Source organism: Sinohyriopsis cumingii, chromosome 1 (genome assembly GCF_028554795.1).
Source record: "Sinohyriopsis cumingii isolate HCF-2022 chromosome 1, ASM2855479v2, whole genome shotgun sequence".
Classification (NCBI taxonomy): Eukaryota; Metazoa; Mollusca; class Bivalvia; order Unionida; family Unionidae; genus Sinohyriopsis; species Sinohyriopsis cumingii.
Window position 1 is genome coordinate 140,140,909 of NC_142961.1, and position 17,125 is coordinate 140,158,033.

Genomic DNA, 17,125 nt, shown 5'->3' on the forward strand with positions numbered 1-17,125 from the left:
GACATGACTTAAGGAGCCAAGTAGGAGTGTGAGGTGTAGCTAGCCACAGAGACCAGTGGTTCTCAGCATAGAGTAGGAAACAGATAATCCCTTATATTGCCTAGTGAACCGCTGGCTCTTTTAAAACCTTTGCAAGAGCTCCCCAACTATTGCTGAACAGAGGAGTAAAGGAGATCTGGTTATGAGGCAGCCCCCAAGAGTCTCTCCAAACTTGATGAGACTTTTGCATCCTCTGAGCCCAAGGGCTTGTGACACAAATCTGGGAAAAGGAGGAGGTAAACTTTGTTTACTGACTTAATGAAAGACCAGATCTCTTCCTCTTCTGCCACCAGAACAGATGGGTGGGAAGAGGCAGGGTACCCAAAGAGAGCTGGAGATGCTGTCTCAGCCAGTTCTTCTGTGAACTCACTGGAGTGCAACAAGACCAGACAGAACATCCTCATCCTGCTCTTGCTCCTAGGTGGCAGGACCATCCAGCCACACATCTTTCTATCAAGAGGGAGACCTCATGGTAGAAGTGTCCTTGTCCCACTACTCATCACATGGGAGTGACCCTATAAGCAGACTTTGCTGGATGATGAGAATGCATCTTCATCTTCCTCGCGTGTCAGGGGGAAGAATAATACCCCCCCCCCACCATGACTCCACATGATGATGTGAGTCCGCAACCTACAACATTAATAATGCTATGTGACTACGGCATGGTACCATAAATGGAAAGGACAATTAACTTCCCTAAAAAGGATTCCCATATGCCAAAGGGATTAAGAGAAATCATAAGGAAGAGGAGATACCAATGTTCCCTGGTCTGGTGTTTATATGCCAACTTCCTGTCACCAACCCAAATATGATTGATTGGTAGCATAGCATTTTTCTGGTTGCCCAGTAATTACTACAATTGCCCCAAATAGCAGCAATCAAAATTATTCAACAGCTTTTGTCACACATGTATATATAAATAGTATACAATACTTATAACTCACCATCAGTCCTGCAAGTGAAAAGTGTCACACATGTTGACACACCTAATTAATCTGTTTAAGATCCAGAATTAAAAAATACCTGAACAACTTCCTTTATTTTTATTGTGTTTTGAAGTCTGATATTGCAACCTAAAAATCAGACTTGGTGACTTGTTATCCACAAGTTTTCTAGTAGTTGACCACAAACAGCCTATCTTTTATATTTATATGTTTACATCATTACACTTAACAATATCATTTATATGATACTATTATTTGTGTGTCTAAGCTAAGGTAGATGTAAACATTCCATGTAACACTTTTGTTTAAGTCACTGCCTTACAAGCCAATACAGGATGCAACAACAATTAAAGGGAGATAATTCATGCACCCTGCTAAGATACCCATAAGGACACTTTTCATGGGGAAAAAATATAAAATTCCATTGCAGTGTTTAACAAGATCATTTTTTAAAATAATATTTTTCGGTTGCTTGACTGGGCTTTCACATTGGGAAAAACAGTGGCCCAAAATTAATTCTGATTGTTTTAGTTCTAGTCCCAATTAACAGTATGGGATAAAGTGAAGAAATTCAACTGAGACCCATTTTTCTAACTTGATATAATTATAAATATATTTTTGATTTGTAAAATCTGTATAATTTCTGAGTCCTTGGTTGGAAGATTTACCTCCCACCACAAACAAACTAATGAGTGCACACACCCCAGAAATGAACATGTAACTCAGTGTGAGAATAACTATACCTAGGCCTTTCATTGCATTCCGGAGTAGCTTGGCAGTTTTCTCTGGGGTAAAATTCCCCCCTGCTGGTTTGATTGTGCCCTGAAAGAAATTAAGCATAGAGATTTGTAAAATGGGTGATCAAGCATAGTGAAGAATAACAACAGGTGGTATAGTTTTGATGTGAATTGATAGTGAAAGGCCATACTGCTGTCATTCGGATCAACAAGTTAGATTTCCATGCACATTTTGGTCAGTACACCAGAGGCATGTATATTATTGGTGTCCCTGATTACACATGGCAATCTGGCCATGTGACTTCAAATGAATACAGCAGAAACTATATATTGTAATTAATTCTAACTACCTGGAGTAACGAGACTGCATTATTGTAATTATAAATAGTCAAAACTATTTAATTAACTACCAGTAAAAAAAAATCTTTTAGTTGTCAAAAGTTCACCAACCAGTGTAATCAACAAATATATAGCTCAACTTGTACTTGTTTCCAACAGACATTGTAAACATTATCGGGCAGAAATTTGATTCTAACTAAAGCAATCTTGGACCCTATTCTAAGAAATTTTTTTTTCGCTATTTTGTATTTTTACTTTGGAACATTTAATCATATCAGAATTTAACATTTGATTTTTCAGTTGGCACTATATAGCCAGTATGTTTTCCTAATACACTGTAAAACCACCTACCTGCCTGTCCATCTACTCACCTACCTACCTGTTCATCTACTCACCTACCTACCTGTCCTTCTACTCACCTACCTACCTGTCCATCTACTCACCTATATAACTTTGAGCCACAGTAGCTCAGCAGCAGAGCATCAAACTCCTAATCCAAGGGTCTTAGGTTAGACACCTTCCCAGGACAGTCTGGCTCAGCTGCCTTGTGTGTCCTTGAGAAAGGCATTTAACTCCCATTTCCGCAACATTATATAGCCAATAATATGTTAAAAGTATCATTTAAACCCACAGAAACAAAAACAACCAAAATAATTAGTGAGATTGGGCATGAAAGACATAAAATAATAGACATATAAAAATAAAAAGAACATTTTTTCTATCAGATCAAAATAGAGGTACTATAATGAGCTGTTTTTAAAGTTGATATGTTTTGTATTTTTTTTCTTCAAAATGATTTTTCTTTAAGTCCATTTGACAAGCTAATACCATTGTCCATTCTGGGAAACAGATTTTATTGGGTGAAATCACAGCTTTTAGTAATCCTAGAGTGACACATAGCAGAACACAGTTCATTTATCAATAATTACTTTGATTAACCACTACAGGTGAGGCCTCACATAAAAAACATGCAACATGCATACTCATTAACATCTACAATACACAGTTAACCAGGTGAGGATAATTTATAAAATAAAATCAATATGGAAAGCTGAACATTGAATAAACATATATATTCCTATTTCCAAGACCCAGTTAAGTATGCCTTAAGATTTTGTAAGACAGGGCTTACTTCTATGCAAAGAAGTTGAACAGTAAAACAGAGAAATGGCAAAGTGCTCTCCCCTAGCCAATTCTGTGAGTATGTGACAGGCCATCAAGACACCGCTCAAATGTGAAAATGTCATTACTGTGAAATTTTTAATTCAATTAAAGGTTAAAAAACCCATAAAAGCAGAGTATTGGCTAACTGAGATAAGCATACCGCATATGGAGATACTGAGTTTGTACATCTGCAGGAGATTAATTATGTTATTGCTATGTTAATAAACCAATCATTCACCAGGTGATGATTCTACTGAGGAGCACATCGACTATGCTACTGGTACTTATGTTTTGCTTTAATAGCATGTATGTGCATGGCTTTATTCCTCACAACAGCAACTATAATACCAGTAATCAAGTAAAGACGGATTAAGTGTTTGACAAAAACAATTATCAACCTATTATCATGGCCACTATGATATCCAAAGCTTTTGAAAAAGTTTTCCTTCAAAGATGTGAAATGAAGCTCACAGATAATCAGTTTGGCTTTAAGAAACATGACTCCACTAATGCATGTCTATTTGCTTTCAAGTCATTAATTACTATGTTGATAACTGTAGTCCAGTTTATGTGTTTTACATGCTAAGAAGGTTTTTGACTGAATAAATCAGTGGACCCTACTAAGAAAGTTAATGATAGAAACGTTTCAGTGTATATTGTTAATTTGCTTGTTGTTGGTACAACAAACTACAATTTTATGTACAGTTGGGTTAGATAACTTCTGTGTCTTTCTAAGTGACTAATGGTGTTTCACAAGGTGTTCTATCCCCATTTATGTTTAACGTGTATTTTGATGACCTTGATCGTGATTTGAATAGGTCTTATACTGGATGCAAGATCAGCAGTTTATTTATGAAGAACTTCAGTTTCGCTGATGATACATCTGAACTTGCCCATAAATCAGTAGATTACAAAAAAAATATCAGCATTTTGCATTAGCAAATGATATAGAGTGCAACACAGAAAAGATTATGTTTGTGTTTCACACCATGTAATCTAAAGGAAAAAGTGTCCATATCACAGGAAAGACTGGAGAACAACTGCTGTTTGTCAACAGACACAAGTACATTGAGTATGTCATTTGTTCTGATTTGTTAGATGATAGTTATATACAAAGGCAGTATAGTTCTCTACATTCTACGAATAAATATGCATTCAAGGTCTTTAAAAACACATTCTACACAGGTACAAATATTGCCTTTCAAATCCTATCATGAATTTGTATTTTACTTCCATCTGTACAAATTGTTCATGTGATACAATACACTAAAACATCTGTTACAACAATGGATTTAGATTTTCAATGGGTTAATATAGGTATGATAGTGTGTTTGGAATGCTTGTGGATAACAATGTTAAAAGCCTTTGCACTTTGATTTTTTTTTTATTTGTTTAGAAATAAAATCGCTAGCAGTAACAACATAATCTTGAATGAAGTGTTTCACTTTGCCTGCTGCTGCAATTCATCAAAACTTGATCATTTGAGCAAATTGTTGTATTAATATTTTTAATGTCATATCTTGTGTAAAATTGATTATTTTTGTCCATGGACTTAAGTCTTAAATAAAATTATTATTATTATTATTATTATTATTATTATTATTATTATTAATTAGATGACCACTGAAAACCTATTTTTACTTCCAACTGCATTGGTCAGAAAGGATCTGATGAGTTGATTAGGATGTATATAGGTTTAGCATGGATGAATCAATGTAATCAAACAAATTAAACAATGTTATTAATTTAAAGCATAAAATGTAGGTCTCAGGGATGGGCTTTTAGTGCACCATAGTAACTGATATGCATCCAAAATATCAAACTTCATGATAAACAGCATACTATAAATTAACTTTTGACACAAAACTTGAACAAATTCACTAAAGCAGAAAATTCAGGTCACAGAGAAAAAGGATGTAGAACTTATTAAGATGCATTCACTTGCCAAGTTTCATGTTTCTAGGAAGGATAGGAAGTATACAACATGATGAAACTTGTGTTTGCACTGTGAGCATCACGTGGTGTCAAAAATGATATTCCGGTATGAAAATTGCATAAGTTTGGGGTTGGGATGCATAAACTTCTCTTGCTATGAACTGCCACTGACTTCTCTGGTCAACTGGATAATATTCTTATAATTTGTTTTAATACAGGTATCCCAAAATATGGACCTTTCTGACCACCTCATTTGTTTATTTTATTTTTTATGATTTTTTTAAATACTAGGCCGATGATTGTGGCATTAAATTTGTGCATAAAAACTGGCCCCTGCCTCCTAAGGTACGCGAGTCCAGATCATTCTTGTTTATCATAACAGCAAGTAAAGATGAGTGGAGTCAAATGGTAATGTTGATAACTGATCAGCGGCCTCTTGGGTTGTTTTTTTTAATCAATATCATGTATCAACACACCTGGTAAAGTTACAACATTTTGACATATATCATCAACATCATTAGTCACCAGAAACAAAAATCATTCTGAAGTATTCAGTACCTATACGGAAGGAAATTTATCTGTCATTCTTTAAGATATGTTATTACATATAATGTATTTTATGGATTCTCAACAGGATGTTAATACAGCATTTGCTCATGGGGTGTTGGACCAAGCGACAGTTTATGCTAACATTGAGAGCAATTTTGTTCCACTAGAGTGGTGTCAAATTCAGTCGAATCCACCAGTTACATTCCCCACCAATTATGTTAAAACAACATGGACTCAACTAAGAAGACAAAGATACTGACTATTATTCAACAAGCATGCACTTGGTCGCACAACAGCTCTTGGACAAAAACAGTTATTAGAGACAAAAGGTAAAGGTGTAATTAGTATGTTTCTAAATGAACATGATGCCAAAACCCAGGAGCACACATTTACTGGAGACTTAAATATTGCCGGGATATTTTCTATCATTGTATGATGGTTGTACCAATACAGAAAAACGCTTAGCTGGAAGTGTGTGCATGTTTTGCAGCTGAACAAGGCCTACCTGTCAAGCAATTAGTCTCCATGATGACAATATTAACAGAAGAAATATGATTGAATCTCAGAACAACCAATGAGTAAAAAATAATTTAAGTGGAACAACAGTAGCATGATTGTTTGGTTACTGATCTGGGTTAAAGTCTTATACATCACATGGCTTTCCTCTTGCATGGGCACTTCGTGGTGAACTTTATTTCGAGGGTGAAGCGGAAAAAGGCTTTGACCTAAATCGGTAAAAAAATCTAAAATTTCTATTATCATACTACTAAACTATATTAAACAAAATATTTAAAATGTTTTGATATAATGCCTGAGTTCATCTTTACACCTTGAACAGAGGCCGCAATCATCAACCCTCCTGGCATAAGATTATCGGGTTAAGGGGTGGCGTACAAAGTGCCAACAATTTATCTACTATATAGGAATATTTATCAGATGTTTTGATACAATGGCATAAAATCACCGGGAGATGAATATAATTACCACATTGCTAAAGTTTTCGTGGCAAAGGTTGAACAGATTATTAGCTACTGTAATAAGCCAAAGGGGTCTCTTTACCGAGCAAATTCAACCCTGGAGTGAATCCTGCTAGAAGACACTTGCTTTCCTCTTATTTCCAATGACTTCTCGACAACAACCGTTATCCACTGGAAATTACAACACGCCCAGACTATAAATACTTTTCCTCTAATCAATCCATGACCACAAGTATAACAACTATACATTTGCATCACAACATCACAACTGCATGACAAACTCATAACTGCATGGTTTCTTCTTATTATATTTCTGTAATGAAGAGCCAGTACTTCACATTGTGAGAATCTGAATGCACCCCAACACAAAATAATGGGAACTATTTTTCCACGCTAACCCATGGTCATTCAAATCATGATTTTATGACTAATTTCGCCAGAAACTCACCATATTTACCATCATAGCAACAATAAAAGGCGTCTCCAGACAAGGGAACAAACCGTTTTCCATTATTCCACTGTGCAAATTATCAGACTATCGCAAATACTTCACATGGAAATACACAATCAATCAACACAATTAGATTTTGATAGGAACTACCTGGCTCCATGCCCACTTAAGCGGCTCTGACCCAAACTCACTACGAAAATAAACCATGTCATCATGAAATTTCGTCAAAACTGCACTCTGTGACGTTTGTTCATGGCAAATGGCTAATTACTCGTGCTAATGAATATTTCCCCAACAGTGACGTCCCATAATCAAATAAGAAATCACAAAAATCTAATAAACCCTTAGAATGGAGAGGTATATACAAATGGCTGATACTCCAAATTTATTACATTACTATTCAAATATTATCAGAGATCATCGATGCCACGTTTCCAGCTATATGAGAACGTTTTGACTGGAACAATCCCAGTCGCCCGAACCCATTAGAATCAATATAATCTTATGCAGGAGTCCGATGGGTTCAAAGGCCATTCAATATTAAAAATATCTAAACATGAAAAATTTCTCGACCACCCCACACACCAACACCCAACACGCATTGTTATATAAGAAATCTGCTGACAAAAAGTTTTGGTTACTTTTGCATTGTATTTATTTAATTATAAATCGTGTTAAGGATATGGTTTATTTGTCCTCTTTTCTGCTTCTTTCGCAAACAAGCGCGCATCTGTTATGTTATTTGTACACGTACACATGCTGCTGTAATGAAAACTGAAAAGCTCGAAATATCTTAAAAATGAATACATGTCCCTGCTTCAGAAGCAACAATGGTTCTAAAGTCTTATTTCTCGTAAATCTGTGACGAGAGAGAGATCGAGATCGTTAATTTGGGGACCTTTTGTCTCTGCAGACTCGAATGAAAACTACATGACATCTGCGTTGCCTTACCTTGTGCTCATACGGATTATTACCGGTAAGTATGAAGAAAAATGGCTGAACAGAAATGTTATTTGTAACAAAACAGAAATGTGTCCAGTTTTTTTAAATAACTAACCGATGGCCCGAATGGCAGCTATCGACATACATTCAACGTAGGATTGACGTCGAAGTTGCGAATGAGCCGACGTCTTCTTCCTGTAAAACCGCATGACAAATGTGGTCTGAATCCATAAGTTCTTTTCAAGTTACTGAGCGAAAACGAAACGCGTCACGTGACGAAGGGGCAGAGGACCCTATATGCTTATAATTTGAGTTAAATGTTTTTATGGCTTTTAAGCAAGATTCATGAACAAAACCTCTCTTATTTAACATTTTCAAACAAATCGAGCTCGGGAAGAGCAAATGATGTCCGTCTACACTAGATTTCTGAAGATGTGAAAAGCTTGTTTGTTTTACTCGAAGTCAATGACTTTACTTTTCTTACTTAACTTTCCTTTCATGTCGAAGCTGCATATTTTATGTTTTATGCTACTATAATAAAAATGTGCAGCCGCATTTGCCAGTACAGTGTTGAACTTGTAATGCAACGGTCCTGAGCTCGACGCCCGCCCAGGTCAAAAGCAGGATATAGCCAATTGAATATGTGATGAAAGAGCTGTTAAAAACCAAACAGCCATCATCACATACATCTCAACAACAGCATGTACTGTTCGTGGACACTGTTCAATGCTTATAACTTTACAAATCTGTCCGATATACCTCTATGCTTAAAGCTATACTTTTTTCCTCCAAAGTTATGTTAGTCAATCACCGGCAGAATACTATGGTACTGTCATGCTAGAGTCAATTCTAAAACGAATTATAAAATATATAAAAAAATCGTTCATCTAAAATTGTGCGAATGTAATAAACAGGCAACTGTTTCATCTTCAATGCCTTTCGCACAATTAGTTATCAGAGAAAGTTTCAGCAGAATATTTTAAACATCAAATGTATTCTCGCTCTGATTTGTAGCCTAAAAGTACTAATTATACCCACTTTATTACTTTTACAAAAGACCGTTCCGGTGACCAATGACTTTTTTTTAAAAAAATGCTACTAACAGCTGCCTCGCTTGGCGCTCAGCATTAAAAGGTTAGTGTTAGGACTGCTCGGCCTGGTCTCAGGATAATGTGATACATGTCTGTAGCATGATGCCCCAGTGCTAGACATCACTATAAACTGTCACACTGCAGACATCGTAGCGACTGAAAAATTGTTAAAGCTACGTTAAAAATCCATATCATACACACACACATTTTTTTTACAAAATGATCTTGAGGTAATAATTACGAATAAAACCCTTGCATTACCCGTCCTCCCATTCCCCCCCTCCCCGAAAAGGAAATGGCCGATCTCTAAAGAACTGTGCCGTCTGGCGATTTAGTTCCAAATTTGGATATTATGTATGTCAAACGTCTACTCAAACTAGTTTCAAATACCTGGGCCCTTTATTTTGTTTGCTGTGAGGGTTTGCAAAAGGTTAGTCTAATATATGTATTGATTGTAATTTAAGCCAAGTAAAACAAATTAAATCATGTTAACATGTGTCATGTATATTTGATTTAATTTATATTTGATTTAATTTAATTGTTTGATTGTTAGTTTTAAATTGTTTTATTCCATTACATTCTATTGTAATGTAACTTTATTTACTGGATTTGACATTTTCCAGAAATTCATTTTGATCTGACTGTTTTTCGTAAACACCTAATAATAGAAACTTTGTGTTTAATGCTGACCTAGTTCCTGACCTTGATTTAGAATCAGTAAGAGTTGAAGTAAGCCACCTTTTTTATTTCTATTTTTTATTCTTTCCCAGAGTAAAACTCGTTGTTTTTAGTCAAGGCAATACTGGCAGTACGTGATGTTAGGCATGTAAAAGCTTATATTTTGTTGTAGAAGGGTGGTCATGTCACCCTCACATGGGAAATTGTTTTGCGTCTTAAATTAGTATATAACTGTTCTCTATAGAGAATTTGAGCAGTCGGGGTTTAAATCACTGACACTTAAAGGTGTTTTGTTGTGACCAGTTTGAGTTAAAGTTTTAATATTTCTTCAGATTATTTGGGTTTCAAGAGATTATTTTTCCCTGGAAATACTTGTTCTCTAAATTAATTCTTGGACAAGGACAATTATCGAAGTTTACACGGAATTCCAATTGGAATATTATTTTCTGTGATTCAACAAAGAACTGTTAATACATCAGGACGACGCTGACCACAGCATATGTCATCGCCTTCCATCGGGATTCGAACTCAGTTTCATTAGGACTTTTTACTACTAGGACTTCTATTTTTAATTCTTGGATTATTCTTTAATTATTTTTGGATTTGACTGGAAGAACCGTAAGTTCTTTTTCTCATTTTTACCTTGTTTTTCAAGGGAAATAAATTATTTGCTAAATTTTAAAAAGCTTGTTGTCTTCACTCTTTTCTTGTTACTGCTTAAAAGAGCCCAAACGTAACACGTGCTTTTGCAAAATGAAAATTTTTCCCTGCGCAGTGAAGCACTTCCGTTGTAAAACCTTCAGTTTCGGAAGTGTGTAGTTTTTTGGGGTTTTTTTTCTCACGCTGTTAAGCTCTTCAATTTCAGAGTATGTAAATTTCGCATGAAATCTGTAATCCCATAATGCCTAAACGAAATGAGCGGTTTTGAAAAACAATTGAACTCATTAAGTTTGCTGTAAAGTTACGCAATTCTAGCAAGATTTTCGATAGCATGGGTCAAAAGAAGATCCACTTTTGCTTGAATTTATTCATTTTAAAGTAAGTAGCGGACTTTTTTTGTGGGGGGGGGAGGAGGGATGACATGTCATTGTGCACGATCCTACAGTCCACTCACAAAGTACCATCAAATTTTGCATATCCACTGACTGAATACCTAGCAATTGCGCATAGTTTTTATTCATTTTAACTGATAAACATTTGCGGTTTCATATCTCCAGTTAAGTACACTACCGATGTGCGAAATAAAAATCGTCCGCTGATTATTGATTAGAGAGATATTCAAGTGGCTCAATAACACCACATCCTTCAAAGTCGACCGTATCTATTAAGATCTGCATCCTGTTAAATGTACTTCAAATAGTCAGTACATGTATAAGAACTATCCTGTACAAATGACTTTATAAGCGTGCATGAATGAAAGCCCAACCACGACATTTTCGGTTTTCCGAGAGAGGGAGACAGGATTTTTTTAGCCGAGATTTAAAAAAAATATGTTACCTTCAAATAATGAATGTATTTAATACTTTTTTTCTTTGCCTATTAATTAGAGAAAGAGGGACTCTGGGTGACAGTAATCTAAGGCGTGCGTCTTTACAGATACATGTCACTTTTGTCCGCGAAAGTTCGAATCGTGGCTTTAGGGTTTCTTCTCCACCAAATTTACTGGCCGCCGTGTATAGCCTGTCATGTGCTTAAAAATGGCGCTAAATCCCACAAAACCAAGCAGATCAAGAATATTTTTATTGTGCTATTTGAGAGCCGCAATATGTACTAGTTGGAAGCTGCAAACTTTTGAATTCTGCATCATAAAAAAACTGACATACGTTCTAAAACAAACGATAATTCAGTTAGCCCCGAAAGATTTGCGTGGTAGAAACATATCTGAAATTACCAAAATATCGCGTTTTGCAATTCAGAAACATGTTAAAATATTTCACAAATGAGGGTCCTGAGAAAATGGGAAGAAAGATGTAAGACAAATAATCACATGCATAATAATGTACTTTATGCATATTTTCATCGCATTCTTTCGAAAAGCCTTTAAAAGTTTATGCTTACGAAAACCCAACAAAAACTGGCAAACAAACTATTTACGACTGAACAGTACACATTCGCCATCCAAGAATATTTCCATAATTTTTGGGGGGTTTTTTTTGTTTTGGTGTGTGTGGGGTGTGTGTGTGTGTGTGTGTGTGTGTGCTTTACATAAAATGTTGGAATATGACACCAGTTGTAAGCAAATTGACTCTGGCGAGTATATCATCATCTCTGATGAAAATCCGTGCGGACAGCTATTGCAAAATATTTTTCAAGTGGGAGAATTGTCCAACCTGCAAATCGATGGTCTTGGATATGATACTACGAGGACAAAACAATGGGGAATTGATACAAATAATAAACATTTAATCAGTGGCGTAACAATCTCACCACGGGCCCCACAGTAAACTTTTTGTGCCGCATCCCCCTTACTGTCACTTATTTTTTTCCTTGTTGGGCCTGGCCCCCCAAGACGGCCGGGCCCCACAGCAAAGCTCTATCTGCTACTACGGTAGTTATGCCACTGCCTTAATCTGCGCATCACATATCCCGAACCGCAATGTTTTTGATTATACGTGGCATGCATTTAAATTATAGCTTGAAAAAAGTCGACTGCTGATCTACTTCGTATTCTTCTCTACATTTGGGTGCCTCTCAATACATCTTACACCGACTCTACGACGCAACACACAAGGAGAGAGTACACATTGCTAATACTTGGAGCATCCCACCCCTTGATAGCCTTTTTATCGACATTTGCCGGAAATTCATCTAAGCTAGCAAGTACCTGCGTCACTGTGATATGTTAAGAGCGTCAAGTGATAGTGTGGCGATGTTGGCGATGTTAGGACTGTACTGTAATTGATTTAATATGTACACGAGAGATAAAGAGATGAGCGGGAAGGGGTCGTATCTCCGGCCTTCAATAATTATCTGATACAATTATGCTCTCTCTCTCATCAAAGTTGATCCAAATGCAATCGCCCGTACAGGCATTGTTATTGCGACAACCATTCAAACAAATCAATATTAATATAATTTAAAAAAACAATGAAGCTTAAAACCGCGTAACTTCCATTTTCATTATGTATGAAATATAAAGACGGCTCTTTTGCAAGGGTAGACCCAATCAGGCAGCTGAAAGATGTTTAAACAGGTCAGGGACTGCAGCTGATACATCGAAATGGAATGACAAACCTTGACCAGAAAAAAATGTGCATATTGTTTTACTACATGCATACTGAATGTCGTGTGTAAACCCATATCTCCAAGTACAGTGCAGTGGTGTGTCAGGGTTTATAGTGGGCTTCTCTTGGTCCTCTACAGCAAGGGAATATGTACTTTGTACAGTGACTAATTTTTTTTACAATAATTGTATTTATAACTAAAGTAACTGCAATGGCTCACCACTGCAAATTTCTATCCTATTACTTCAAATTCTCAATCATATTACCCCATCTCTCCTACAGTGAACCAGGGCCCTTAATGCAAAATGGATGCTTTTTGTTTCTGCTATAATAATCCGAGCTTCCTGTAACCCTTCCGACCCCAATTTTTTATATTTGAACAAGGGTCTGAGAAAACTCGGATCATCTGTTATGATTTCATGTATGAAGTTCGGTCAGAAAATATTTTAGAATGGTCAAGGCAAATGACATTTTTGAACACTGTACCTTTACCTTCTCGTACGAACCTCACGGGCGGGAGCCAGTTATCCACTCCGCGTTTTATTAGGAGACGTCAGAAAGGTAAGACGGATAGACGGATGGTATCAGAATATTCAACAAAAAACGCTTAATTTTTTTTAATTGTGTAAATAATAAACGTTTTCTGTGTTCACTGTCCAAGAATACTGTAATCCTAAATCCATTTATAACTGATATGGACTCTTTATTCAAGCTCCTGCTGGAGCTAAGTTTCTTCCTATCGGCCCGTTAAAACAATTATTTTCTATGTTTCCCGACGACTACCGTCTTACCCGCCCCCTGCGGTGCTCAGTAGCAACTATAAATAACCGACGCCCTGACCATTTTCATTTACAAACTGGTAAAGTGAAAATATGGTGGGATGGGGTGACGGTCTTGGGCAATTATTTTCCCCTCTCCCCACACACAAAAACAATACAATAAAGTACGTTTAGGATATATCACTCGAACAGATTTGTATTCTAGCTTTCCGAAAAAAAATAACAACACACACACACCAATCCAATGAAGCACGACTGGGATATGTTATGATTCTCCAGTAATTGTTATGAAAGCGATTTTGTGTATCATAACCTTCGTCTCATTTCTTGCTGTGAGAAGGAATTTGCCATGGTGAGAGAGAGATGGAGAGAAGAAAGAGTTCAGGCTCTCTTAACAAAAGGGTATCACTCATAACGGTGTAGATACGGCTACGTCTTGGGGTGGCTAAAAGAAAGGTAACGGGAGCGACTGTAAGGAAAGACAGCTGTTCTGACTCTCGATGAACGAATTTTATTTAAATAATTGATATATAATACTACATTCTAGATATACATCTATAAAGCCTTTATATTTAACATACACGAAATATATATAAGATAACAATTTTCCTTCCAGCTTACCAACTTCTTACATTTGAAAAATTAATGCCTTTTAGAATAAAATACAGATAATTATATCGTTTTGAAGAAATGTATTTTACTAAATTTAAAATAGAATACTAGTTTGGAAGAGGTTACTAAAACATTATTCTTTATTACTCAAAGAATCTTTTATTTCCAAATTTCCGATTTCAAGATTTTCAAGATAGCCGACATAGTGGCTATTTTGAATGTCAGATTGGCATAATTTTGATTCAAAGCCAAGAAGGCACCAAAAGATGTCTTCTATTGACAAGACTTTCAATTTAGGACGAGTAGCGAGAAGATTTTCAAGATGGCGGCCATATCTGAGATCAGATCGGCACCATTTTCTTTCAGAACCAACTTGATACCGTAATTAATCTTCTGGTAAACCCCCCTTATCTAGATGATTGTACATTTTAGGGGAGTAGCAGTAACAAGATTTTCAAGATTGCTGCCACGGTGTCTGTACTAGAGGTTAGAGCAGCGCCATTGTCATTTAGGATGAACTCGACAATATATATATATACATTTTTTTATAATTATTCACAAGATAAAGAAAAATTGTACACACATACACAGTTTAGACGAAAAGATACACGGGCCCCTTTTCATTATTATTATTATTTGTTCCATCTTAATATTTGTTGTATTTCTCAATAAAATAAACTATTTCAAATTTTGAACAGGTGAATCATCTACTTTGAAAATATTTCCCTGTTAAATTGGTAATGCAAGATAGTCTTAAATTATTTCAACTGAACTGATTTGTATGGAAAACAATGGTATTATCGCGCAAAAAAAAATTGGGGTTTTGTTTCCTTAATGAAGTTGTGAGCTGCCAAATGTACACAAGAAATAATGACAAATATTTTTCTGCAACTGTAAATATCACTGAAATCTAAGATGACACTCAATACTATTTCAAATGGTCCGAATCGGCCTGAAATATGGTCCAAATCAGCTAGTAATTTTGGTCCGAATAAGCCTGATCCGGATCAGCCTGCACTGAATGAATAATCAAACTAACGTATTTGCTACTTATTTTGGACGTACTTCCTGGTTGTTTATTGTATATATGTATATATACAGGCAGACCTTATTTTCGTTTTTTTTGTTGTTGTTGTTTATTTGTTTGTTTTTTTCTTGTGCAGAACTCACGGTTAGAGTCCTGCACCTTGTATTGTGCATTTGCCTCCTGTTTCTTCACCACAAATAGCGTCGTTTTCATACACTACACTCGCTTGCTTTCCAAATTATTACAATTTGCGCTGACGGAGCAAGTTATGGTCTGAAACTTATAAGGTATGAAACTATTAAATGCTCTAATTGTGCCAGGCAAAAATTTCACAAATGCACTGAAGGTGCGGATTGTGTCGGCTCTACATTAGACACTGCATTGTGCCGCGAGAAATATGGTACAGTGTGCCTACGCCAAGCTACATAAAACGATTTTCTAGGCGTATTTACTCGTCAATATGTATTCCCATTTATCTCTGTATTCAGACACGGTTTCATGCAATCAGTGTGGATACCTACAGGGTATTGAAGAACTTATAAAAGCGTCTTGTTCTCACTGCATTATAGAGTTCAGTAGAATGGAATTAACTTACCTCGCCGTAATATGCAGCCATGTTGTTCTCTGTTAAACTTTACCGGTAATTTGTAAATGCATGTACCGTAGTCACGAGGTTCCCGTATATCAACAAATATTCACGAGATATTTTATGTACAGACTCAACCGTTATCGCCTACTCTTTACTTTGAACCGGTAAACTATTGACCTTTGCCAAGTGTACACTTTTCCGCTGTCGTCTGCTACGCTATTGCTACTTTCCAGTTGCGTTCTCTACACAAAGGTTACCTCCCTTTAGAAAGAAAAATGCCTCGATTTATTTTGAAAGTCAGAGAAACTGGTTTATTCTGTCCTGCATCACCATTCTTTTATGGATTTTTTTAGATAAGAAACTTAATAAACTCTCTATCAGTATAATATGTAAATGAACCTGTTTAACTCGAAAATCACAATCTCGTTCACGAGGTTAACAAACACATACACAAGCATTTATATGTTCACAGACAATGCATACAACCACAGGTGCGGCTCTAGAAAGCTGCCAGCAACTGGTGCCCCATGAGAATCATGCAATTGGCCCCCACCCCCACCCCGCAAAAATTTCTCCTCAAATCTGGTGTCCACGGCAACAGCCTAGAAAGCCTACATCAGAGACCACAGAGTGGGTACGGGAAGTCTGTCACACAGTTTGTGGCTATTGTCACGAGCAGAAAGCTCCCACTCTGTGTCAATTGCAAATAAATTCTGCAGAAAGAAAGCATGCACACCCTTCAACTGAAAAAATAAATAAATTATTTCACAGAAGACTCGATGTCCTAGAAAGAAACCAAATTAGCAAAAGAAAATTACACTAAGCACTTGTGATGCAATTGGTCAGCTTGAAAAACGATGCTGTCGGAACATTCAACCAAGTTTCAGAGACCAATACAACAATACACATGCTATTTGCATTTTATGCTTTATCACATACATAGTTCTATGTTTGCTACAGGAAAGTCGACGCTCCAACTGGCTCAATCTTGTGGAATTGTTTCTACTTAATTTGATCCAGAATTTCAGCACATGGCAGAACGAGATCG

At 36.3% G+C, this 17,125-nt stretch overlaps 1 protein-coding gene across 1 annotated transcript in view; it reads right to left on the minus strand.

Annotated features, from left to right (window-relative positions):
* LOC149808013 (annexin A11-like) overlaps positions 1-16,248 on the minus strand; it is a 43,293-nt gene extending 27,045 nt beyond the window's left edge. The window contains exons 1-2 of the mRNA XM_089972514.1: positions 16,084-16,248; positions 1,727-1,805 (exon numbers count right to left, since the gene is read on the minus strand). Of these exons, the coding sequence (XP_089828640.1) occupies positions 1,727-1,805; positions 16,084-16,104 (100 nt within the window). The 5' untranslated portion in view covers positions 16,105-16,248. The remainder of the gene's footprint in view (positions 1-1,726; positions 1,806-16,083) is intronic.
* Between the last annotated feature and the right edge of the window lie 877 nt (positions 16,249-17,125).